This window comes from Aulostomus chinensis, chromosome 3, assembly GCF_037954235.1.
Source record: "Aulostomus chinensis isolate RoL2024-O1b breed Wild chromosome 3, RoL_Achi_v1.0, whole genome shotgun sequence".
In the NCBI taxonomy this organism is placed as follows: domain Eukaryota; kingdom Metazoa; phylum Chordata; class Actinopteri; order Syngnathiformes; family Aulostomidae; genus Aulostomus; species Aulostomus chinensis.
The window spans coordinates 22,972,871-22,998,314 of NC_141322.1; the positions used below are offsets into that span (position 1 = coordinate 22,972,871).

General features: G+C 41.0%; 1 protein-coding gene across 2 annotated transcripts; it reads left to right on the top strand.

Annotated features, from left to right (window-relative positions):
* Window positions 1-378: 378 nt before the first annotated feature.
* On the top strand, window positions 379-23,948 carry LOC147268301 (protein phosphatase 1 regulatory subunit 1A-like). 2 transcript variants are annotated; one of them, XM_086199767.1, is made up of 7 exons: window positions 381-868; window positions 9,993-10,053; window positions 16,267-16,304; window positions 16,414-16,477; window positions 18,197-18,379; window positions 20,669-20,788; window positions 22,203-23,948. In XM_086199767.1, the coding sequence occupies exons 1-7, from the start codon at window positions 788-790 to the stop codon at window positions 22,274-22,276; spliced, it is 621 nt and encodes a 206-aa protein (XP_086055893.1). In that variant the 5' UTR covers window positions 381-787; the 3' UTR covers window positions 22,277-23,948. The 2 variants fall into 2 exon arrangements, with proteins under 2 accessions (XP_086055894.1, XP_086055893.1); XM_086199768.1 differs by lacking the exon at window positions 20,669-20,788 and having other exon boundaries at window positions 379-868.
* The last annotated feature ends 1,496 nt before the right edge of the window (window positions 23,949-25,444 follow it).

A 25,444-nucleotide genomic window follows, 5' to 3' on the forward strand; every position in this document is an offset into this window, starting at 1 on the left:
GAAATATGTCAATGTTCTGAATCATGTGTGGGAGTCAGTATGTTCTATATGTGTACATAAGAGATTTTTCAGTCTCTTTGCTGAAATAGGATATAAATATATATATATATATATGTATATATATGTATATATATATGTATATATATATATATATATATATATATATGCAGTATATGTGTGTGTTAGCATGTGTAGGTAGGAGATTTTAGAAATAATTTTTCTTAAAGCAGGGGTGGGATGATACATCTTTTCCTAGAGTGAGAGAGAGAGAGAGAGAGAGAGAGAGAGAGAGAGAGAGACAGCGTCCTCACTCTCCTGCTGCAGAGCAAGTAACGTAGAAAAGAGGGTGGGACTTGCTGTAAAAGAGAGGCAAGCGCAGCAAATGAGAGTGAAGGAGAGGTGTTTCTTGCCCAGAATGCCCTTGTCCGAGCGCTGAGAGCCGGGAGAGACCGAGAAGTGTGAAGCCAGAATAGAGCCCAGCAGGTGCCTGAGATAAAAAAAAAAAAAAACCAAAAATCAAAACAGGTTAGAACTGGGAAAAATAGGTGGGGAAAAGCAAAGTGATCAGGGGGAAGGACTGCCTGAAGACTGAAGAAGATCAGACAGAAATTATAACAAGCTTTTTCATTGTTTTGTTTCCTGAGCACCAGAGTCCATTTATTTTATTTTTTCAGCCACCTCCACTAAGCTTTTTTAACCTTCCTCTTGAGGGGATTCTCATTACTCGGATCATCCCTTCCACCTCCTCCTTCTCCTCCTCATCCTCCTCCTGACAGAGAGTGCCACCATGGAAACCGGGAGCCCCAGGAAGATCCAGTTCACTGTCCCCCTGCTGGACACCCACCTGGACCCGGAGGCAGCTGAACAGGTAAAGACCTAGAAGAGTGGCATCAGATTAAAGGTTGTTTTTTTTTTCCACGTATCAGTGACATGGGTGATGACGCACAGCCTCTATGTGAGATTTTACTGTGGAAGGTATTTTAAGGAGGAATAATGGCTTTTTCTTGTCATTTAAAAGTAACTGAGGAACATTCATTCGGAGCTCAGTGATAATTATTCTAGTTGGATGATAAATAGCTGCTGTATAAAAGCCTCAGCTCCAGTTTCTTATTGCTCGCATGCACCCAATTAACTGGCTGTGTCCTGTGAAACAAGCCCTAAAGTGAAGATGATGATGTTAAGGTTGATTTTTTTTTTTTCAACCACCACACACAGATAAGCAAGTTTCTGAAGACACAATATGTTAGAACAGGCTGCTGCAACACTGACGTGTCTCCAAGGTTGGATGTTTCTTCTGCTGTATTGTGCAACATTGAGATAAAAAGTTGCTTTATGCCTTGTAACAACTCGATAGAATCAGTTACAGTCTGATGCTGTAATTTATATTGTTATTGGAGAATGTCAATGCAAGCAAAATCAGCTCATGGCACCAGAAAAGAATTCTTGCCAGTGACTGAAAAGGCAGCCGGCACAAGGCGTGCAGCGAGTGAAAAGATATGTCCCATTTGCTCATTTTTATAAATATAACATGAACAAGACAAGCCATTTATAATGAATGAGTCTTCAGAAAAACCTGCTAAAAGGTACTGGATGTGTCTGAATGCACCCAATCTATTTTTCTGCTGCGCCCAATTTCTTCAGCCATCTCTGACAACCTTGTGAGGATGGCTTCGTGGGAATGTGGGTGCATGAGTTCGCCCTTGTGTGAGGACAGGGTATCAGATAGGTTTGGGGATAAGGGATGGTTCGAGTTATTGGTATGCAGGCTGAATGTGTGGGTGCGCATATGCATGTGAGAGTAACTGTGAGACAATTACAGGCTAAAATGTTCAGGTAGAGGACAGAAAGTCATGCAGGATACAGACGTTTTTCTCTTTTTTTAATGAGGCATCGTCTCACTGACTAAAATACTGGTACTTTGTTAAAATACATTAAATAATTTATCTGGGACCAAACTATTTTTGGACCCACTCTGCTGTGCCCTGCAGTGTACTTGTGACATCTTTAGTGAGTTCATTTGTGCACTCACAAAGTTTTGGGAATGGTAGTGATATAGAACAAGTACATGTGATGATACACAACTGAGCCCTGCAGAGTTCATCGTGCATGATAATCTTTGGATGTGTGGAGGTACCTCAAAGTCATGCTGCAGTGGTGTTCAAAATACTCAAAAATGCTTGACCTTGGGAGTATTTGTATCGGCATCAGAAATATTTGATTTTTTTTCGGGAAACTCACCAGCTCATTTCTAAAACTGGATTCAAATCGCTGATGATTCCACTGTGAGTAGTGGATGTGTGTGTTAGGCTTATATGTGCTGCTAGTGTTCCTACTGCTAACACAGATTTATAGCTACTGCTTCCCATTAAACGACCCTGCCGCCTGATAATGTCACTCTCGAACAGCTATGCATTCCCTCTTTTATTTATGTCCTCATGGAAGACATTATTTGTTTGTGAGAGGTCAGTGTAGTAGAAACATGTTTTTATGATATGACAAAACCTCGGACAGTGTATCTATGATCAAAAATGCCATTCTTCTCCACCCAAGACCCGAGGTCTTGTTAAGCACATGCCAAGTCCTAGAATGACCTAAACAATATCTTGGATACTGAGATAGGTTTGGGTGAAACATTTTAAGGACGTCACCAGAAACACCATGAATTTGTTCACATCATATGCAAATGATGGAGAGGCGGCCAACTGTTTATCTTTGAATAAAATCGGAGTCAGTTTGGTTAAACTAGAAATAGAAACACCAGCTGCATGTACTTCTGACAAGGTTGCTCCTCGAGGAGGTTTTGTTGGGTCAATTACTGTAACCCTGGTAACCATGTGTTGCTCAATTCAAGATTGGACAACGTGATCATTCAGGCCTTAGACTCACATCTCAAGAATGCTACACCTGTGCCTGAGCCACATTTGTCAAGTATTTTTCTATAAAAGTGTTCGCACATCTGCATCTTTGAGCATCGTTTAAGAACATTCTGTTTCCTTCTTTGTCTTTGTGTCAGTATGATACAAATAAACAATAACCGAAGGTCTCAGTGCTGTGTCTGTTAGGAAGCGAGTGTTCACTGTCTGGGTTTATTTCGACACACTGATCTGAGTCTGATTCAATAGGCTCTTGAATGCCTCTGGTCTGATGTTTCCCTGTACTCTACTTTAGCAGCAAATAGATCTCATTTCCTTCCTATGTAAGAGTTTTTACCTCTCCGTCTGAATGGGTAAGACCAAAGCTTGGCCGATTGCCACTGGGACTTTTCCCTTTTAGGATCCTGTTGCTGTTTATTCTGAGACCACTGCGAGTGCCTTCCCTTGAGTGTGTGTGTCTGTGTGTATGGCCTCATTTAACCATATATGCAGGGTTTGACATCATTTGTGGGGCCATAACACTGGACCCCACAAGTTTAAATGGCCATTTGAGGGTTAAGGCTGGGTCTCGGTGTGGGGGTTTGAATTAAATTAGGTTTAGGCTTTCACTTTATGATGGTTCATGGCTCATCGTTGTGTGTCAGCTCCATGGGGACTGTAGGCTGTAGCACAGACCTATGCTGTGATAAAGTGGCACATGAGTAAGTCTTATAAACTAAACAAAAAAAAAAAATTGCATGCTTAAACATCTGGTTACCTTGTCTCCAAGTCAATGTTTATTCAGATTGGTTTTCAGTTCAGCTTCTATTGACTTGTGATTAACTTCTCATGATTGTATTTACGCTTCAGTAATCCTCAATGTGGTGGAGCTCATTTGTGAAGATTTAGCTGCGAAACAAACTACATCTCACAACACTTTGTTCACCACAAATCTTTTTTTCTGCAAAATCCAGTGTAAAAATCCCATGGATTTATGGTCAGGGTTGTGAGGGGCAGCTGTCACTCCTCCCTGTCATCAGGCGGCTGATAACCGCTGATGCGAGGTCATCAGCTCAATATCCCAGATCAGCGCCAGCAGTGGGGAGGTTTTGGGTTATTTTCCCTCCATTAGTAGTTGCAAGGCAGTGTCGGTTCTCATTTAGATTTTCACTTCTCTTTGAGTTGTAACCCCCTGAGGGTAACTTTGAGATCCCCTTCTCATTCCATGAATGGATCCGGCTCCCCTTTCGCCCTGACCAAGGAACCCCCTGCAGCACTCTGAGCAGTAATCCTTGATGTGGCCTTATTACAATGCAATTACAGCAGTGAAAAGGCAACTGTGTTGAGTTTATACATAACAATGGTAGCTGAAACCTTTTTGGAATTGAAACTGATAAAGGTTGCACAAAATGTTTCGTAAGCCCGGAAGACGAGATGGTGTTGAAATGAGTAGGAGGAAATGTGATGCTACCAAGTGGACCAATCACAGATGGATGCTGGTCAGCGTTGCGGTGATATACAGTACAGTTGTGTTTCTAGAGAGGTGCAGCGTAGACAAGTGCAGGCTCACGCCTTGCCTACTCCAGTGTCAGCAGGGATGTGTGTTTGTGTGGCCAAGACAAGCCCAAGATTGTGACAGAAACATCCTGTAAAGACAGAGATAAACAAACAAAGGAATAAACGTGAATCTCCACATGCCAAAAACTCATGTGTGTGTGTGTGTGTGTGTGTGTGTGTGTGTGTGTGTGTGTGTGTGTGTGTGCGCTCGTGCAGTGTGTGTGTGCGTATGAGTGTGTACTTGCAAACACACTGATGAATGTCATACCAGGGGGCCTCAGCCATGGTTCAGTAATCCCTGCAACCTGACACCTCCCAGCATGGTGAATCAGCCTCCATAGAGAACTGCATGTCACTCAGAACTGCCTCCCTGAGGTCTGACCCTCACAAAAACAGCACGTCCTTACACACACGCACACACACACAGTCCCATCCTGATCCCAACCTCCCATTAGAACCAGCTGTGTTAAACAAGCAGAGACTGCTAGAGGTCAAGGCCTGATGATCTGTGTGAATAATGTAAAATACAGAACTTGATTTCGTTTTCTTTCTTCAATTTTCTTAAGCGTTGAGTTAAATTTTACTTATTTGAATGAATAATTTGACATTTTTGTGAAATATGCCTCTGAGATTTGTTGCAGAATAGATGAGATTAACGCTGTCTTGACTTTTCCTCTTTTCCTCCACTTTTTAACTACAAGTAAAGCTGATGTTCTTGAGGTATAATTGAAGGATGTACAACAGGATAAACACCGCTAGTTTATCTCTCGACTGACAATGAAATTTGGCAGGGCTGCGATTTCATTGCAGAGAAATTGTCCTCCCCAATATCCGCAGATGTGTCAGACAGTCTTTGTCCTTGACTGAGGACAAAACATTCTACTTTGTATTTTTGGAAGAAGCATAAACATCTGTTGTACATGTTCAAGAGAAAAAAATGTGTTTTAACTTGTTACTTATTGAGACGGATCATTTCTCACAGCTTAGCAGTGGTAACTAACCACAGGTCAGCCCAGCGTGGCATTTATTAGATACTGGATGTGTATGTAGCTCAAATGGAGATGATTTGATAAATGAGAGCAACTAAAACCTATAAATGTATGTTGGTATTTAACGGTGTTGTTTATTTATCCAGGTACATATCTTCACTCTAAAGTATTTAAATTTGACATATTTTAGCGATTAAATAACAGAATATCACCCTAAACTGCCTGTATGCATGATTCTACTCAGTGTGGGAGGAGAAGATGAGAACAGCTCTCTGAGGGAAGCCAGGGATGAAGAGAAAGTGAGATGGACTGAAAGAACAGAGATAAAAGACACAGAAGTTAATGATCTGGGTTTTCAAAGGGCTCTGAATTCATCAGTTCAGCACCAAATTGGACCCAGTTTGAGGTCCTATAATGGCCGAGCACTTATTTTAGCTCATTCAATGCAAAGATCACATTTCAAATGAGAGAATGAAGGATGGAGGAATCACATGACTTCTGCTAGCTGATATGTCCTCAGCGTTGGGTTCAATGTCTAAGACCCCCCCCCCCACACACACACACACACACACAAAGTCATGCATTGGCCCACCAAGTATAATGTGGATGGATAATGTCCTCTTTAACCTTTGTCTATACAGGTATTTACTGAGCATGAATACCCTTTTTGCGATTCATATAATGCCTCACTGAAGGTCAGAGCAGCTCAGATACGGTGTTTGGATTGTAAAAACTAACTGATCTCTTCAATGGCAAATCGAGGTTCGGAGGAAAGGCTTTAGAACTTTAAATTGTATAATTTCAGAGAGTTATGAGGTTTTTCATACTACCATAATAAAAAAGTTTAAGCCATAAAACCACAACTTTGTCTCGTCCACTGTCTTTTGCAGTAATTTAAATGGGAAAAGAATGTTACAACTGAGACAATATCACACTTACTTACTGTTTCTGCAGCCATTTTGTCCACTTCTCCCACATACAGAGAGAATATCAAACATGCCCACCCACCACTTTGAAGGCCCTTTTTGTTCATTGTGGTGAGAAGTGACAGGATTGTTTTGAAGGGAATACGCCTGTCCTGTAAGCTGTGGTATTTGTGTGAGCGAAAGATCAGGGAATTCACTCTGCAGCCGGGTGAGAAGAATAACAATGACTCTGGGCATAATCGCTTCTTCACAGCCGCGGCTCGGCGCGCTTTACTGTGGGACAGAGGGGGTGGATTTTCCCTCCTGGCAGCAAAGCACACAAGGATCAAATAGGAGTTCATTGATTCAAAGTATAGACTCAAGTAGTGACCTTTGCCCCAGCATCCTGTCCAGCAAGTGGCAAGACAAATAATGCAATGTTTATGCTAAAAAAATATCCTTCAGAGATAGAAATATAAACACAAAAATAGCACTTATACAGACATGAGGCAGAGGCTGTAAAAAAAATAAAAAAAATAAAACAACAAACACAGGACAAGACAACTGCAACGTGTGATAAAGTAAATGAATGAGCTGACTAATAGCTGCTAAAGTTGCATCCCATATGCTGGGAGTCAGCATGGCTCAGAGTGAGAGCGTGTGAATGATGCAGCAAAGCGCTTTGCTCTACCACAAAGGTAGAAATGCACAATACAAAAAGTCCACACAAAAAAAAGAGTCCAACAGTTAAGAATAGATTTCTAAAGCTGAACACAAACTCTGGTGGTTTGAAATGTAAGCCAATCATTTTGGCAGGTGTACAGTACAGAAGACAGCTTCCGACCATGTCTGAGGTCTGATCCTGGCTACTCAGGAAGAGTTTGCTTGGACGGTCAGAGAACAGCAACATCGAGGCTTTAACCAACCAGAAGAAGAACTGCTCTCGCTGTACTTCCGGGCCACCCAGACAGCCTACTCCTGGACAGCTGAACCGCCCTTCAAATTTGCTTTGATGGTGTGTTGAGTATTGAGTTTTGTCATCTGTCTCTCATCTGTCTTTGTCTCTAATAAAGGTCGAATTGAACTGATAGTCAAATTTTTGTAGTTCACTTAAAGAAAGTTCTGAAATTTGAAATTAACTTAGCTGAAGAAACAGAATGGATAAATCTTCCAATCTACAATCTATCTGCTCATGTTTTTGTTGACATAAACAGAAACATCCCAATGAGAACACATGACCATGAAGAGAGAGAGCAGTGGAGAGAGAGAGAGAGAGAGAGAACAACAGCTCAGATATATCACACAGAATGTGAGGTCAGCACTTTTCTTGGAAAGGAGTACAAAGCAGTAACGCATCTCTGACTGCTTGTTATAGAGAAGAAGAAGAAGAGGCTCTCGTGTTCTCGCTCTCGTATTCACACAGCCTTCCTGTACTCCACTGATACGGTTTGAATGTTAATGAAGCCTCTTCAAATCTGAATACCCAATTAGAGAGTGATTCTCTGATAGGAGTGTGCGCTCGCTTTTCATTACTGCACATTAGATCTCTAGTTATATCTGCATTTCATGTCATTAAAGTGCAAAAATAACCAATTTAGACTGAACACTGTTAGTGATTGTGTGTGTGTGTGTGTGTGTGTGTGTGTGAGAGAGAGAGAGAGAGAGAAATATGTAACACTCTTTTTAGATTCCTGTATTATATCCCTTTTGGGTTAAGGAGCCGACAGGTGCATGTTTAATCACCTGATCCTGTAGACGGCTTAGAGTTAATCTGGGTGCTGCTTACACACCGACTCTGGTCACAAAGTAGACGCGTACCTGATCAAATTGATTCCTTATAAAAGTAGAAAAATCGTACTCACGTATGACTCAGATTTCCTAACTATGAACAGATTAAACCACTTGGAGTCCTCTATTTCACCCCAACTGACTTGTTGGTTCCCTTTAAGCTTAAGTAATTTAAAGATTGTTGTCCCAGATCCGTTGTATTTGTTAAGTGCCATACGGTAACTTCTGTGGTGACACTGAGTTATATAAATAAAACTGGACCGACTCACTTCCCACATGTGGTCCTAAACAGTCACAGGTCTGATTCTTTGTTATGTGAACTCAGTCTGACCTGTCATGGCTGGATTGTTGGGATTTTTTTTTTTTTTTTTACATCACTCAACATCAAGACTTGCACCAATTCTGCACCTGTGGGATTTTCATCCAAGACTTCAAATGCATCGTTCTGTAATCACTCTGAATATAGGTTATAGGAGGAGACAGACCTCGTAAACATCAGCCGTGACAGCTCTATAGAAGTTAAACCTCACGGGTCGTACCTTCAACGGTCCATGTTTGAGAGCACAGTGAAACCAATATGGCGCAATGGTCAGTGAAACATTAGGTGCTTCACCTTGCTGTCAAGGCGTCTTGGCTCTTGAAGGACCTGTCTGAGGAAATAAGGTTTGTAGAATCAGTAACATCTTGAAATCACTTCTTAACTCTTTTTTGTTTGATTTTCTCTTAATCTTATCTTTCCTCTGTTTGGCCTCATGAGTTTCCTTGACTTTCAAGTACTCACATGGAGATGTCCTCAACTTTCACAGGTGTTTGTTCCCTCTTGCATCACTTTTTTGTGACTCCAGAATGCAAAAAAAGAGCAGGCTGTGTGTATTTAGCTTGGAGCTATTGGTGATTGATTACTAATAATAGCTAAACTATTCAAAAATGTTCTTTTGTAAATGCTCACAAACATCCAGCCATATCCTGCAGTACACTCAGTCAATCCCAAACACTTTGATATGAGCTAAAATAAAGATTTCCAAACCTCCCGTTTGGTGCTAACCTAAACGAATGTCGAAGAATGTGAGCAAGCTGGATCAAGTGAGTCACCTCACCGCTCGGTCATGCTCCACATTCGTTTGAACCAGAAGTGCTACAGTTTGTCTGTTTTTATTCAAATCATATCTTGCTTCAAGCTAAATATACATAGCTGTTTCTCTCTGCACTCTGGAGTCACAGCGTTGTAATACAGCAGGGAAAGCACATCTTTGAGAGCTCAAGACCCCTTTTTACGTACTTGAAAGGCAGAATACACTTATAGGGTGAAGTACCATTTCAAGAGCACCAGAGCAGTACTATTATTTTTATTAAATCTTGCTTCACTAGACATATTCGTAGCACTTTTTATTGTGTGGACACTCAGAACCGACCTTCAGCTCAGTTTTGTTACAGGTGCTGCAGGTTTGAGGAGGAACTCGCTGAGACGCTCATGTCCCTTCATGTCTTGTGACAGAATGATCAGCAGCTGTCACATTCGGTTTGTCATGAGTCAGGAAGCAAATAGCAGGCTGCTGTGCTGATGCCACTGCACACCACACTAGCATCGCTGCCACAGACATCCAAGCAACTCAGAAATATGGGTCGCATAGCCAGCATCATGAGAGTGGATGCTGAGCTGGGCAATGCTCACCGTGCAACCCGTCACTGAGGGACCAGGACAAGACTGGCTCTGATTGGCCAAGAAATGAGAACATGTTATTTTGGTGCACCACTTAGCATTTTGACTGGTTGAGTCACTTGAGATGTATCAAGTTGAAATTTCATCATGTGCTTTGCGGTCATGCCAGGGACTAATTTGTCATAATGTGTGCCCAAATGATTAAAGTCTAACTTCAGAATAATCTGTTCTACTTTTTCAGATCAGAAGACGCAGACCCACGCCGGCCACTTTAGTGGCATCCAGTGATCAATCGTCACCTGGTAAGAGACTTTAACTCCAACACTACAAGCTGTTTTTGTCTGCACTGAAGGCATTGTTCTGACTCATCCTAAACTTCACGGTGGTTCTGGTCATTGAATATTTGTCAGTCATAAAACTGAAGTCACCAAGGTGATTGCTGAGATTTCTGATGGCATGAAAAGGAGAATGAGATATTTTCACAAACAGATGACACCACAGAACCAGCTAACTGTTGCTATTCTCACACCACCAGAGAATCAGCCTCTGCAGCAGCAAGTCTCAACCACTGTGAATCATAAGCCCCTAAATTCCAACTGTGTGACGACCTTACACGACCTGCCTCATAACAGATTTCTGTTGTTAATATTCCTATCACATAATTCCAATTATTTCTTGTTGATTTCTGTTGTTGCTGTGAGGCAGCAGCAAATGAATCTTCCTGCTGCAGGAGCAACAAAAACACTGTGTGTGTCCTCTGATGGGAACTGAACGATCAAACACAACAGCACTCCTCTGGAGAGTTGTCCTGTTATATGACTCATCCATTCGCTCCCTGGCGCTGCTGGAGTGTGAGCTCGTAATGTGGCTCAGTGCAGATTGAAGAGCTGGTCAACTGGGAGTAAAGAGCTGGGAGTATTAAAAAAAATGGTGACAATCAACAAATATAGGTGTATGTTTGAGGACTGAGACAAGCTGCCAGTGTTTCTTTAGCATTCCAAGTTGGCTGTATTTGTGTTTTTTTTGTCCAAAAATCTCTATTTGTGATCAGTTTCTTCTGCATGTGTTCGTGCATCTGGTTACTTGTACATGTTCCTTTCAGTCTTTTACACAGAACATGCAGAGAGTCTCTGAATCAGCCTTGATCTCTGTGTAAACTTGCAGAGAGCATCCACAACAGCCCTCCCCCTCTGCTCGGTAGATCAAAGACACAACGAGAGAGAAAGAGAACCAGAAGGAACTTAGGGTGGTTCTAAGAAATCCCATTTGAAGTGATAACACAAAGAAATTGAAATACAGGGGAGACATTTTTCAAAATAGTTCATAAATGTGATATATCTGTGCAATTTTGACTATAAGAACGTCATTTAACTGATCGTTGAGTCATTTTCTATGAACAACTATTATGAAAAGTGCATTAAATACTGCAAATGACTGGATGGATATAGAAGCAACATTTGTCATTGGTTGTGTAAACATGGCTTTAGCCAAATAACATACCCGTTATTAGCGTATGTCAGCAAGTGCAAGAGCAGCTGCAGCAGTGACAGTGACTGAAGCAGTTACACATGGAGAGGGACGTAGTTCATACTTGTGGTAAAAGCACACACATGCAATACTCAAGTAGAAGTGCAGATATTGGCTTTGTAAAAAGACTGGTAAAAGCAGAGGTACCAATCCAATGTATTTCCTCAAATAAAAGTAAAACAAGAAGTACAAATACACCCAGAGAGTAACCGGGTCACTTTCACCCATGTTGTCACTCATGATGATGCTGCCAGTCCCCTAACAGCATGCCTGCCAGGGGCAGTGCTGTAGATGGAGTCAAGTGTTCATTCCTCACCTCTGTTCATCTCTTTAATGAGAGAATACGGCGGAGGTCATCTTTGTTTCTTAACATTTGGTAGACGTATTTAGAAGTCTTGTCTAACAACTCTGATTTGCTTCCCTTATATCTTCTACAGTCTTTTTACATGGTTGTGCATCAAAACGAATGAGTAATGAGTCTTCTAGATATAAAAGTACAGATATTTGTGTGCTTTGTTACGTCCCATCATTGTAAAAATCCTCTCAAACATCTTTCAAAGCAGGGCTAACTGCAGGAGTGTGTCTTTGGTGGTGCATTGACATGTGCTTTGCCTTGTTGTAATAGTCAAATTTAAGTCACAAATTTATCTGCATTTAGAAGTCTGAGATTTATGGGAAAAAAATGTGAATATATTCCATATCAGTTCAGATATTCCAGCATGACCAATCCTTGTTTGCCAAACTGCAAGAAAACTCTCTATTTTCGGCGCGCAGGTGGCGGTAAAGTTCTTCTTCTACTCTGTTAGAGCCATGCCGGATGTTGTGTAGACCGCCATCTTCTGATGAGAATATGTTTTGCCGTAGTATAGTGAATTTATTTGCTCCAAATTAGCAGATTGGAGAGGAATCTGATTTTGTAACGTATCCCAGGTTCATTTCATTTTTTTCTTTACGATAAATGGAAACAGGACTACCATGAACAAGCGACCTGATAGAGTTTAAAATTGATCTCTACACTCCAAATATTTAATGGTCATCTTGACACGTGTAGTTCAAGGCTAAATTTCCAAAATAAAAATACAGTAAGAACTGTGGGACATGTATTTTGATGGGTTTAATCTCAAACCACTCAATTTGTATGTCTAAACTTTCTGAGAAATGTGATGCCGTGGAATCATTTGAGACAGGGCTAAGAGAGAATGTGCATCTGATACTGAAAAATACAATGAGATACTGGAACAGATGGCTTGATCATGCAACAGAGGCAAAGACAGACATCAGCTCACACAGATACACAATCGGAGACAGTTACAGTTTTGTGCCTGAGAGCAGCGATGAGGCAGAGAGAGAAGGGGGGATGGGGAGGAACTGATATGGTGATGAGAGAGAGGAGCTGTGCTGGTACCCTAATGGTGTGCCCCGCGTCAGACTGAGCCCTGCATTATTTAACACCCTGCAGATTGCTCTACCCTGTGAACCCTGATATCACAAGAGAGGAGCAGCCCCAGATGTAAAGACAACTCAGAAACAGGCTAACGGATAAATAATGAGGAGGCAGCAACTGTGTCATATTTAAATCCCCCTGTGGTGAGGCTGGTGTTCGACACAGACAAGTGATAGTAAACAAACCAAAGCAAATATAGTCAATTTAATCTATTACATTACAGAAACCTGGAGAAATTCTTCTCATTGAGTTTTTTTATGAAGCTTTTTTTGTCTACCCTTTTATGTGGTTGCTGTTTCTAGCATTTCAGCCACTCGTGTGCTTTGAAAAGGGAGGATGTAACCAGACGCCGCCACAACATGATCACATGCATTAAGGGCCTGTTAAATAAGATACTTCACCCTAAAAGCACTAGCGCTGTCTGCTCTTAGCATCTGTGATAAAGTCTGTTCTTCTGCCTGTAACTTTGACGAATCTATAAAAGGGAAAAAAAAATCTGACTGGTTTAAATAAAGACACTCTCACACATGCAAACATTATATTTGAAGGATTCAACGGTATAAAGCATTTGGTGACATGTGACACAAAAAAAATCTGAGAAGAAGGAGAACATATTCCCTGCAGGTTTATTTAGGAAAACAATTATGGCACAGAATTAACACTCAATCTTTAAATTGACTGACTCAGTAGCGGTATGTAATGTGGTGTGTAGCTGCTGCGGCTGCTCAGTGTGTCACTGATAAAATATAACACTTGGCATTCATGCTGTTTTGTTGGTTTCGTGTGTGTGTGTGTGTGTGTGTGTGTGTGTGTGTGTGTGTGTGTGTGTGTGTGTGTGTGTGTGTGTGTGTGCTTTGCATCTCCACCTCTTGTCATCACCCTCTAATTTCTGCACACAATTTGTATGATAATGTCTTAATCTTATTTGCATTTTGCTGAGGACAATATATCTTGTGTTTTGCTGGTAACTCTCACTCTCTCTGATCTCTGCTCATCACTTCAGGCAAGAGAAACAGCTTAATTGTTTCAGAGCAGTGATTTTTGTTGTTGCAGTGCTACAGGAGGAGATAGAGTTGATCAACCTGCTCATGTTAATTTGTTTTTATCCTGATGGCGAAAGGTTACAAGTCACACTTTACTGGATCACTATCTCGTGCAAAATTTGGTTTTATCTCTTATTTTTTTTCAATTTTGCTGTAAAACAAGACATTTTCTATGTTTTAATGAGGAAAAACAGTCCAATAGTCCAACAAAAGACATAAACAACAACAAAATTCCCTGCATTGCATCACCAGCTAGATTAGATGGCTAAATAAAGCAGCTTGGTAGATAAAGTGGAGGCAGAAGCATCTCTCTGTTCTCCTCTGGCTCAGTGTCAGACAGACAGACAGTCAGCTGGGAGTTGCAGCGATAGACTGATCACCACTCGAGAGGCCTTTATTGGCATTGTCTCTAAATCTGAGCTCAATACATTGAGAAGACAATCAGAATATCGAGCATTTGAATGCCAGATTGAATAATTCTCAATCTGAACCACATCTGATGGTTCAATTACAGCTCCTCATTCATCCGTCAGCCCGATCTCAGAGCCCATCTGCAATGAATACTTGCATGCAGAATCTAAAACAGAGATTAAGGGCAACCATTTCCAAAAAGCATGATGTGGCCCAATTTAAAAATCGTCTGCAGCCCACCCAAACCTGTAAACACCACTCTGTTCAAACACTCCACATTAAGTCTTTCAATTAAAAGAACATAAAAACATATAAAGCAACAAATGTAAGAAATTAAATGTCCCAAGTTGTGAGTCACCGGATAATGAAGTGTTTATTTGTACAATATCATTATAGCATCCTAATGTGGACATAATTTACTGTATTGAACAACAACCAACTTAACATCATTAAAAGCCATCAATAAACTGGGAGGGGAGAGTCAGAGGAAGGGAGCAATATTGAGAGGGTCAGAGAGGTGGGACAATTTAAAGAAGTCCCCACTCTTCATTGCATAGTAGTGATTTTTCCTTGCAAAACTTAAGTCTGCAATCGCCATAAAGTACAAATGACAAAAGCTACTCAACACCCATCCAAGGCGTTTGTACAGTTTTCAAATGGGTGACCCGAGTCTTCCTGCTATAAGCTTTGCTTAGGTAATCATTGATCTCATACACGAACATGAAACAGGACTCCCGATGCAACTGAAGCTCAAATTCCGTCCCATCTGGAGGGTCAAGACACAGTCGTTCTTTAAAGACACGGCTCTTTGATATCGCTCAAGCGTTTCAATGACGCTAGAGACTCACTCTAAGATTCATCTGCGTTCAGCACCATCGCCGAAAGTGTATTTTATGTTTATCTTTACTTCCAGTTCCCTTTGGTCTAGACCATTTTCTCATGTTTTGCACTGTTGAGATGAAACTGCCCGTCAAATACCAGATTACAAATCTTTACCCTGTGACTCGAAGGGCAGTCACAGACTCGGCAGTTTCCTGGAATTGATTTATGGCATCGTGCTTGTATTAAACTCCTGAGAGAGGCTAAAAATAGGATCCGGTATCAGGCATGACAGTAAACTGTAAAAGTACAGCAACAAATTTTTTTTTCAAAAGGAAATGTTATGTTTTTGTGCTGGTTGTTACCCATCAGCAGAGTTCTGTTTGGTGCATGAAAAGAGCGAGAGATGAATAAAGAAACACACATCACATCACTGGCATTTTGAACAGCTTGGTGCATACTTTTAAGTAGAAATAATGTATGCACACACTCACTGGCACACACACACACACACACACACACACACACATGCACACACACACACACACACACACACACAAACACACACTCCCTTCGTCTAGGGATGCGTAGGTTGCCAGGCAACAAGGTGGTGTCCTAGAAAAAAACTTCGGAGGCTGGAAATGCAGAGTTGTTCTGTGTTCAACACGTTCTTTATTGATTAGTTATTGGTCAAAAGATACTTGTCTTTTTGTCCTGAATGTAAAATAATGTTTTACATATAGACTGATAATCTTTTTCTAGCAGGAGTCACATGACTCTTTGTGTGTGTGTTGTAGTGTGTGTGTGTGTGTGGCGTTTCCTCATTCTGGTGAGCAAATATTAAATCTTGTTCATGCTGTATAGCTGCTTTTTATATTACCAATCAATAGAAAGCTCCTGAGCACAATTCAATACACTGTATTTCATTCCCCTCAGGGTATGCGTGTGTGTGTGTGTTTGTAAACATTTCTTTTAATCCGACTGGATGCAGAGGTTAACATTCACCGTATCATTCAGAAAGTAAAAGAGAGGAAAAGAGTAAAAAACAAAATAAAATAATTCCTCCACCTAACTTGAACAAATATCAGTGTGGAAGTGTGTGTTCAGATCCCCGTCTGGCTAGAGGTCACCTGATATCCTCCCTGCCACAGCAGCAGCATCAGAACTCGGTGGCTGCTAGTGTGTGGGAGGATGTGTGTACTGTTAATGCTTTACTATCTTTTATATGATGATTGTGGTGCAGCACTTAACTGATTATCTCTCTCTCGCAGAAATCGATGAGGATCGTCTCCCAAACCAGTTATACAAGGTAATTCATTTCATGCCCTCATGTTGTTTTGAAATCTCATCAAAAGAATAGAATTTTGTCTCTTTCTTTCCTGACGCCTGAAATCATCATGTTGTTTTTTTTCTTAAAGGCAGCCTTGTTGAATTCACCTCGGCAACGACGGAAAGGCCAAAAGGGAACGCCTACTATGAAAGGTAGAATCAGTGCATGTATTCCCTAATCAGTTTATTTTGAGTAAAAACTGAGCAACCAGGGTTCCACCGGGACCCAGCGATGAATAAAAAGTCAATACTACAAATGAAATATTAGTGTAAAAAGATTATGAGGTGATTGAGACGGATCCAGCACTTGACAAAGTTGAAGACGTTTGTGTTTTGTTTGTTTTTTTAAATAATGAGTAGAGTAGAAACTCAGTTTGCTCTTCTTGTAGAGTGTAGAGCAGGTGGGTGTAATCTGACCTGGATGCTGGATGAGGTTTTGTGTCTGTGGGGGTGTCGGCTATGGGAGTTGAAGAGATCATGTCTGGTTTAGAGGTATAAAAGAGTCGAGTGAAGCCCCGTCCAGTTGCAGTGCAGAAGGTTTAAAGCCATTTGTGCCGGCTATAAAACATTCATGGTGGGAATTAGACCAGAAAAAATGCAGGGTTTTCTTTTTTTTTTTCTCAGGTTAGGGACTGAGATTACGATGAGGGACTCTGGTTGGACAAAGAGTTTAATTGATTGTGTATCCATGTTGTCATGAGTGAATAATTAAAAGTGTGAGTTGAGAGATGGAGGTCTTTGCTGCCAGGAAGACTCAGATAATAACGCCTGGGAACTCCACGTATCTGACAGTGATGGTGGAGTCAGCACCGAAGAGGATTTCAGGCTGGCGTGTTGTAACAGCTTCTTTTATGATGACTCAGCGAGATTGCTGGGAGAGAAGACGCTGCAACAGCTTCACAAGCACCAGTGACATCACCACTAGCCACAGGAGAGTTGATCAAGCCTTGTCACATCCACACCTTCCATAAAAGAGGTTTTGACACAAAATAATGTACAATATTGTTTTTTTAAGAGACCAGAAATTCACCTTTGGGTTAAAATAAAGGTTATAATATGATTTAAACTCTCTATTTTCAAAAGGGCACCTCCATCACCAGTAAGTCTTTTTACCCTTGATGTCAACGCTGGTTCCTCTACATTTGAGTGTGCAGGGAGGGAGAATGCTGTTAAACATTTCTCACTTTCCCCTAATTTATATCCGTGTAAAGCTGAGTCGTCCGTTTCAGAATGGAGGCGGCGGTAAAGCGGTGTGTCTCAGCTGAATCTCTGACTCGCTCAGTGGCGGAGCGGCGATTAAGGCGTATTTCTGGAGGCTGTTTTGATTTAAATTCCAATGGTAAAACATTAATTTCAAGTAAAATCTAAAGTTAAGTTAAGGAATAATGATGCAAAAGTGAGTGTGACTCTGTAATCTAGGATGTTTATTCTTCACTTAGTTTTGGAGCTGAACTGCCTCAAGTGTAATGAGTCACTTATTAAAGGAAACAGGCAATAAACAGTCCTTCAGCCTCCTACTCTGCAAGGCTTGAGTGTAATATGAAGGAGTGTTTACCTGCCCACCAGTGCTGGCTGTTAATGACATTTTGGTCATTTATTCAAAATGTTTAATATGATTTTGAAGAGCTGGATTTGCCTCTTGACCTACACCAACTCTCCTCCATCTTCCTCTCCTCTCCATCGCTGGTTCCCTTCACCTCACACCACTTCCTTCCCTTTCTTGTCCTCTTCTGCCTCCATCTCCCCGAGGAGCTTCTGGCTTTTTTACATTTCACTCCTCTAACACCACTTTTTCCTCCAACATTCCCACTCCTTTAACTGTTAACACTTTCCCTTCTCAAACTCCTTTATGATCTCCCCCCCCCCCCCCAGAGCTGCAGTTCCTGGTTGAGCACCACCTGTATAGGCAGCAGCAGGGAGCTGGGGACGAGTGCTCTTCAGAGAGTTGCCTGTCGGACCGACCCAGCCCAGACTCCGTCCCCACAGGGGAGGAGCTCCCCCACGACGATGAGGCCACTGCAGAGGCTTTTGAGAAACTGCGCTGCCAAATGGAGGGTATGTCACACACGCCCTTTTTCGTTTGAGCGTTTGCGCAGTGTTGCAGCTGAATCAGCGTTGAAGAAATAGGTGAAATAAGACCTATCCAGTTTGCAGCTGTATGAAGTTTCCTCAGTTTATGCTCTTTTTCACCTCATAATTTTGAACAGATCACATTTAAGGTCTATTTAGATGTAATATTTTTCTTTAGTAACGAGTCATGAAAAACACAGTTGAACATGTATGAAAGAGGAGAAAACATGATTAAAAAGCCAGAAGAAGAACGAAATGATGGACACTGGACTGCCGAGGTGAATGAAGGGCACGGGTCAGATAAGGTCACCGCTCTGAGTGAGGAACGCAATGGCAGCACGAAAGGAGAGCAGATGAAAGGGTGAGGAAAGAGGATATTAAGATGACGGTTTATTAATGTGAGAGGAGTGTGGAATTATGGGAAAGGGAGGATAAAAGTCAAGCTTAGAAGGAGGTATAAATCATGAAAATGGCTATAAGGGATTTATGTAAATTCATAATATGGTTAGAAGGTATTAGAGGATGTGAAGCACTGGCATTAGAAGACGGGGGCGGCAAAGAAAAGACAAGTTCAGTTTTGGGAAATTCTTCTTCCTGCTTCATTTTTAGCTTATAGTATACAAAGATTGAGAAAAGTGACAAAACTGATCACACGTCTTAGTTTTTACCACCATGTGTTTAATTTGTAAAATAACAAAAAGAACTGTTAAATGAATTTGTGGCTGTCTAGCAAACGAAGGGTCGCTGGTTCGATCCTCACTTCCCCCAGTGAGCATGTTGAAGTATCCTTGAGCAAAATACTGAACCGCTGATTGCTCCTGATGGCCCTCCAGCCCCCCCACCCCCCCCCCCCTCACACACACACACACACCCTTAACGGATAAGCAGTATAGAAAATGGATGGATGGATGGATGGATGGATGGATCTGTGCATTTCAAGCAACTATATGCCTGAAAAGTATGATTTGCAATTTGAAGATAAATCATGTAAAAACAATCAAATACACCGAACCTCTTGACCACAGATGACAGTCATTCAGATTTTATATTCTTTTTTTTTTATTTCTGTAATTGTATGATGTATTTCCAATTTGGACAAAAAAAAATGCGTTTTGGAGTTTAGGGGGAAATTTCTTACATTGTTTTAGTAAACCTGTTGAAGGTGCACATTGAGTGCTCTTGTATTATCAGTATGGATCTTACACTTCCAAAAATCAATCCTGTTGCTTATAGGAAAAATATTCCATTGAAAAAAAACATGTACAAAATAGCTTAAATGGCTTGAGATGGACCATTATTCATTTTTAAATATGAGAATTGTTAGATATGCCAATGGACCAGATTCATTCGAATTACCCCCAAAAACAAGAAGAGTTATACTGCATGTGATTATTGACTGGAGGCCATTCACATTAAACTGCAACTTGTTGTTTTTACACTGCAGATTTTTTTGGCAAGCAAAACACACATTTAGTGGATTTAAAGAGGAGCTGGTTGGCAGATTTGTTAACTTTGGACAGAGCAAGGCTGCAGGTTAGCTGTTTTTGTGCTAAGATAAGCAGCTGCAGGCTGCACTCACATATATCCACTGTTCAAAGTGGTATCAATCTTCTGACAGCAGAGACAGCAAAGATGCTTATATCCCCAAAGCACTTTTTTTTCTGGCATCCTGTGGCTTCATTTGATGCAGCGGAGACTGTTGATGGATGGGGAAGGGTCAGGGAGCAGAGGGTCCCACCAGCCAGGAACTGAACCAGGGACTTGATTCCTCTGGTGTTATCGGCGTGAGCATAAATTACTCAGCTATCAGGCTGATCCTTTTTTCCCCCATAGAAACGTGTTAAACCGTGATAGATTTCATTTCTATGCCAATACTTTACATCTAATGACAAAAGCAGAGGCTGGCTCTCCAGCTGTAGTAGCAGGTGAGTAGATGACAGGGTGCACACACATCAGTAATTGCTCTGGACTAATGCACCATGAGTGGACAGGGTTGTTTCTCTCAGCCTTTAGCAGAGATGTGCAAAAAAAACACTATTTCTCTTTTAAACACTGGCACGTTTGTGGAGTAATAGCTTGGTTGAGAGGCGGCCATGCTTTTAGGGATTGCTCCCAGCCCATGAGACACAAACTGAACATGGAGTCATTTTAAACTCAGCATGACTAAATAACATGTCACCGTACTTCAGGTGTCAGTGACCGGCGGTGAGGAGTGGGATGATATCTGTCAGGATACCGCAGTATCCTCACTTCCGTCTCTTCTATTTGGTTCAGAGTTCTCCAGGGAGAGTCAGTTAGAGGCTGCAGGAGGACTTGAGCGTCCCCTCTCCAAAGACGACTGTTCCAGTATCGCCGTAGCAGATCCTACATCACAGCAGAACAACGCACAAGCAGGTACTTCAAGGCAAATGAGATTTTTCCCAGCCCCGGGGCACTCTTCATCATTTTATCACTAGACAGGCTTGTTTAGATGTGTTAAACAGTTCAAAAGGCTCAGTGTCGTGTCATCATGTGAAGCAGCTTTGATCTACACTGCCATGGCTGAAATCGTATGGGCGGCTGCAATTTTTTTGGTGGGGGATGATTTCTACTGCAGATGTGCAATCATAATTTGTTAATTAGCTTTGCGTCTTGAATTAAGATTGAGTTTCAGCTCTTGAGTTTCCTTCAAGTCAGAGTTCTTTCAGACGTTATTTGAGCGGGGACACATTTCAGTTACTGTCCGTTACGGAATCACAGCCGAGCGTTCACAAACCCTCTCCAAACTAATTTTCCCTCTCTGAAACGCCAGTCATGATTAGTTTATTAGCATGCACTGCTGGAGTTTGTTCACCGCTGTCTCAAACTAATAATTGAAAATTTCCAACCAACAACTTTCTAGGTTGTTTTTGTTGTGAGGCAAATTGAATTAAAAACGGATGTGTTAAAATTTAAATATCACTTTTTGTGGGCAAGAAATGTGCATACCTGGATTGTGATCTTTAAATTAAAAGTCATGCTTTTTGTGTGTGTGTGTGTGTGTGTGTGTGTGTTTGCTTGTTTGTGCGTGTGTGTGTGTGTGCACGCCTTTCATGCGGCAGGCTCTGTCGAATGCAATCCCTCAAAATATCTCAGTAGCTCAGTGAGGTACCGCTCCGCCATGGCAGCCAAATATGTGTAGCAAGCTTGTTAGCTGCACACGCTAATGAATGCATATTACATCAGAACAGACAATAACTTTTAATTATTTTACACTTTTGCTACGATGTTCGAACTTTTTAAATGTAAAATAAATCCCTAATTCTGTCGCTAAGGCTGATGCACATCACTTGCACACGAGAGCAGGGGTGCAGCTGATGCGCCCTGTGACTGTTGCTTGAATTGTCATTATTGTTGTTGGCAATTGTCATGAATTCACAGTTCTTTTTTTGGGCCCAAATAATGATTAACAGACATCTAGAGGAAAGAAAGTAGCGTCTGGACGGAGACCCAAGCTTTTGTTCATCTAACATTGGATCGTCATGTTCAAAATCCTCAGGGAGGAGTTTGAGCAACTGTCAGCGTGTAGAAGCACACGCAAATATCTCAAGGGAATGATTGTCATGAACAGTCTACTCATGTTTCGTATGATACAAGGGCTCAAACCACGAAGAACAAATGTAACATTTCAACGTTTGTTACAATTTGAACCACACAGCATCCGACTTTCATTTACACCTGCAGCATTACATCCCCTGAATAGTTGAAGGGGTCCTTTAAAAAGCCACCAGCCAGCATTTTTCTCTCATACTGATTTCTAATCTTTGATGTCTCTGTCTATATTCCGTAGACACAAGGGCGTCGACATCTAGCGCGAGTCAGCCGGCAGAAGAGAAGACAAAGAGCCTGGAGAAAGAAAAATAGAGTGGTTTTCATACAACACAATGCTGCTCCGTCTTCTCTGCCAGCCCGATACAATGACAGAAGATTGTGTCTGCAGATCCATCAGGACATGTTTTCTTCTCCAGTCAGGCCTTAGTTACCAACTTAAAAACAAGAACAAAGGTTTCCACACTTGTTTTGTGTCAGCAATCATACCTATGGGGCTGTTATTAAGATGTAATTGTTTTCTACAGCTCCCCCTGCACTGGTCTATGTGTGAACCCGATGTGACGCGCTATCTAGTAAACAAGGAGAGATCATCTTCTGTGTAGCAGTCACACCATCATCAGCATCACCATCATCACCATCGTCATCATAAACAACTCACAGGCTTAATATTTCCTTTATGTTCAAAAAATATATATATTTAATTTTTGGTCTTTTTTTTCTTTTCTTTTTTTTTACTATTATTCCATCATTGAATGTGTGCCATGACTTCTGCAGTCGTTCCATTTAAAGCAATAAATGTACTTGTATTGTACCTCATAACATGCAGGGATAGAATCGATCACTCTGAAATGATAAACTACTGTATCACTGTTAAGTGTCTGTGTTGATTGACAGTTTGAATTCAACATATGTTTACGAATGAACGTCTACATTAGTTTCAAGTAACAGGAAATGCAGCAGACCCAACTACGGTTTAAAGGTGCTTTTACTGTAAAAACAAACAAACAAAACACACACACACAGGCATGTAAACAGATATATATAAGGGTGGTGAAAAAGCCAGGCAAGAAAAAAAATTAAGAACTACGCTGATATGTTGCACTGCAAAAACCAAAATTCTTACCAAGTATTTCCGTCTTAAAATATTATTCTACTTTCATGTAAAAGCCAGACTCACTTAGATATGGGAAGTGTATTCAGGCAGGGGATAAAAAAAAAGAACATTAAAAAGGGACTTTTTAAATTGCATGTCAAAAATAAAGTCATAAATGCTGATTTTATTCTCAAAACGGTACTCCGACTTTATTCGTAACATTTTGACGTGATTTCAATGTTAATTCTTGAACGCAAAATAAAATTTAAAAAAATTGCCTCTATGCTTTTTAACTTGGCCCTATTATTCTTCCGTACTCAACACATAGTATTTCAGATAAAACATGTCATTCAAGCATAAAACACACAGTTGAGAATTATTTCAAGTAAAATCTTACTTTGTGATTCCAGCTGGCAGATTTTACTGGAGACTTGATTTCGTTTTACTGGTTTTTGCAGTGTGACAAGTAGATTTGCACCAGCTCTGAATATGTGGTACGTAAATGTCGTTGTTTCAAGATTCTGTCTGCAGATCCGGTTAAATGTTTCAATTTAACAAGAACAAGAGTTCATCTCCAAACAGCACATTACACATTCGTTCCTGACGCTTTTCTTATTCCTGGTCATAGAACACCATCTTTGCATGGCACTAAATCATTTGATCAACAAGCGTTTTATTTCCTATCAAAGACAACCAAGCCCACCATGAACATGACATACACCCCCCCTTTTCCCCTCCCTCCCTCTGCGGTGTATTTGTGTAACATTTGATCTGTTTTGAATGGTAATAGTGTGCTTCAATTAAATCCCGGGATATTTGTTCCAATCTTACTTGAACTGATTGATGATTTCATGTATCTAAATTTGTTTGATACAATAAAAATGTTTAAATTGGTTATCGGATGTGGTCCTTCTTACTAATCCATCTGAATTTAAATCACCCATCAATTACTGACAGCCAATGTCAGCATGGTTCCTAATCTCAACACCCAATAAACCCAAATCTGCTTTCTTATTCAAATCTAAAAGATGAGGAATGCTGACAGAAAGTTAAATCCCTGCACCACTGGTCATGTGTTCATTGGGACTGAGTTTGACTACGTCCTAAAAATAGGCACTTGCCGATAAATAATTCAATGGCTATGAGCTAAAAAACATACATTTTTCATAAACAGAACACTTCAAAAATATATCTGGTAATGCTGCTGCAATTTAAGCTGTATGTCGCATGCATACAGGATATGATGAAACCGATGGCGTCTGCATGAAATGTTGCTGTTTAAGCATTTTGACATCTTTCACAGCTGTTTTGATTGATTTTCTATCAGGATAAGAAACACCAACTAGCTACTTTATGAATTTTCAAGTTTTTATTTGGCTGTTTGTCTGTCCAACGACATAAATATATGACTACTTTTGAAATGCTTCCACAGTATCTCCCATTAATCACGTGTGTTATTGACAGAGTGTGTAAATAGCAGTAACAGACCTGTACTTTCAGTTATTGTGCTTTTCATCTTAGAGCGCGTGCGCGTGCACGCACACGCACACACACACACACACACACACACACACACACACACACACACACACACACACCTTTCATGAAGTTGTGACAGCCAACTTCTTGACTGACAGTTGTTCAAATTTTAAATGGGGTTTGAAGGGGAACCCCCTGGGCAACCCCACAGTCAACACCTCTCCTCTCTGCACTCTACAGCACCTCCTGCTGGCAAAGCAGAGATCATTACCAGGCTTAAGTCAGCTTTTAAAGGTGCGCTCCAATAATTTTAATTAATTTTCTTCATAAATTAAAATCAGAGCAGGTTCGAACTAACAAGCTAGAGTGGTTCAGAGAGCGTGTCAAAGTGCCCTTGAGAAAGAAACTGTGCTCCTATTTGCTCCTGCTTCCCCAACCATCAGTGTATGAACATGAGAGTGAATGAGGCAACACTGTGAGGCTCTTTGAGTCGAAATGAGTAAGAGAAGACATGACAAAAATGAGGCCTTTTTACCAGTTAACTTGCAAATTATGAGACGGGTTTGTTGCAGAAACCAAATTCAAACTGGGGAATTCTATGATTTCGCAATCCATACAGCAACAGGGTGAATATATCTTTGTGTTTATGTGTACTATTCTTTGTCAGAAGACTAATCCACACAGTAGAATAACATGTATAATGTACTTTTTGAGCAGCATGTGGTGCAGTCGTTAGCTCTGTCGCAAGAAGGTTTCAGGTTCAAGCCCCGGCTCGGGCACGGGATCGTTCTGTGTGAGTCAGCATGTTCTCCCTGTTCCTGTGTGGGTTCTCTGTGGTACTCCAGCTTCCTCCCACAGTCCAAAGACATCAAGAGGGGACGAGGCTGATTGATACTCTAAATTGAGCG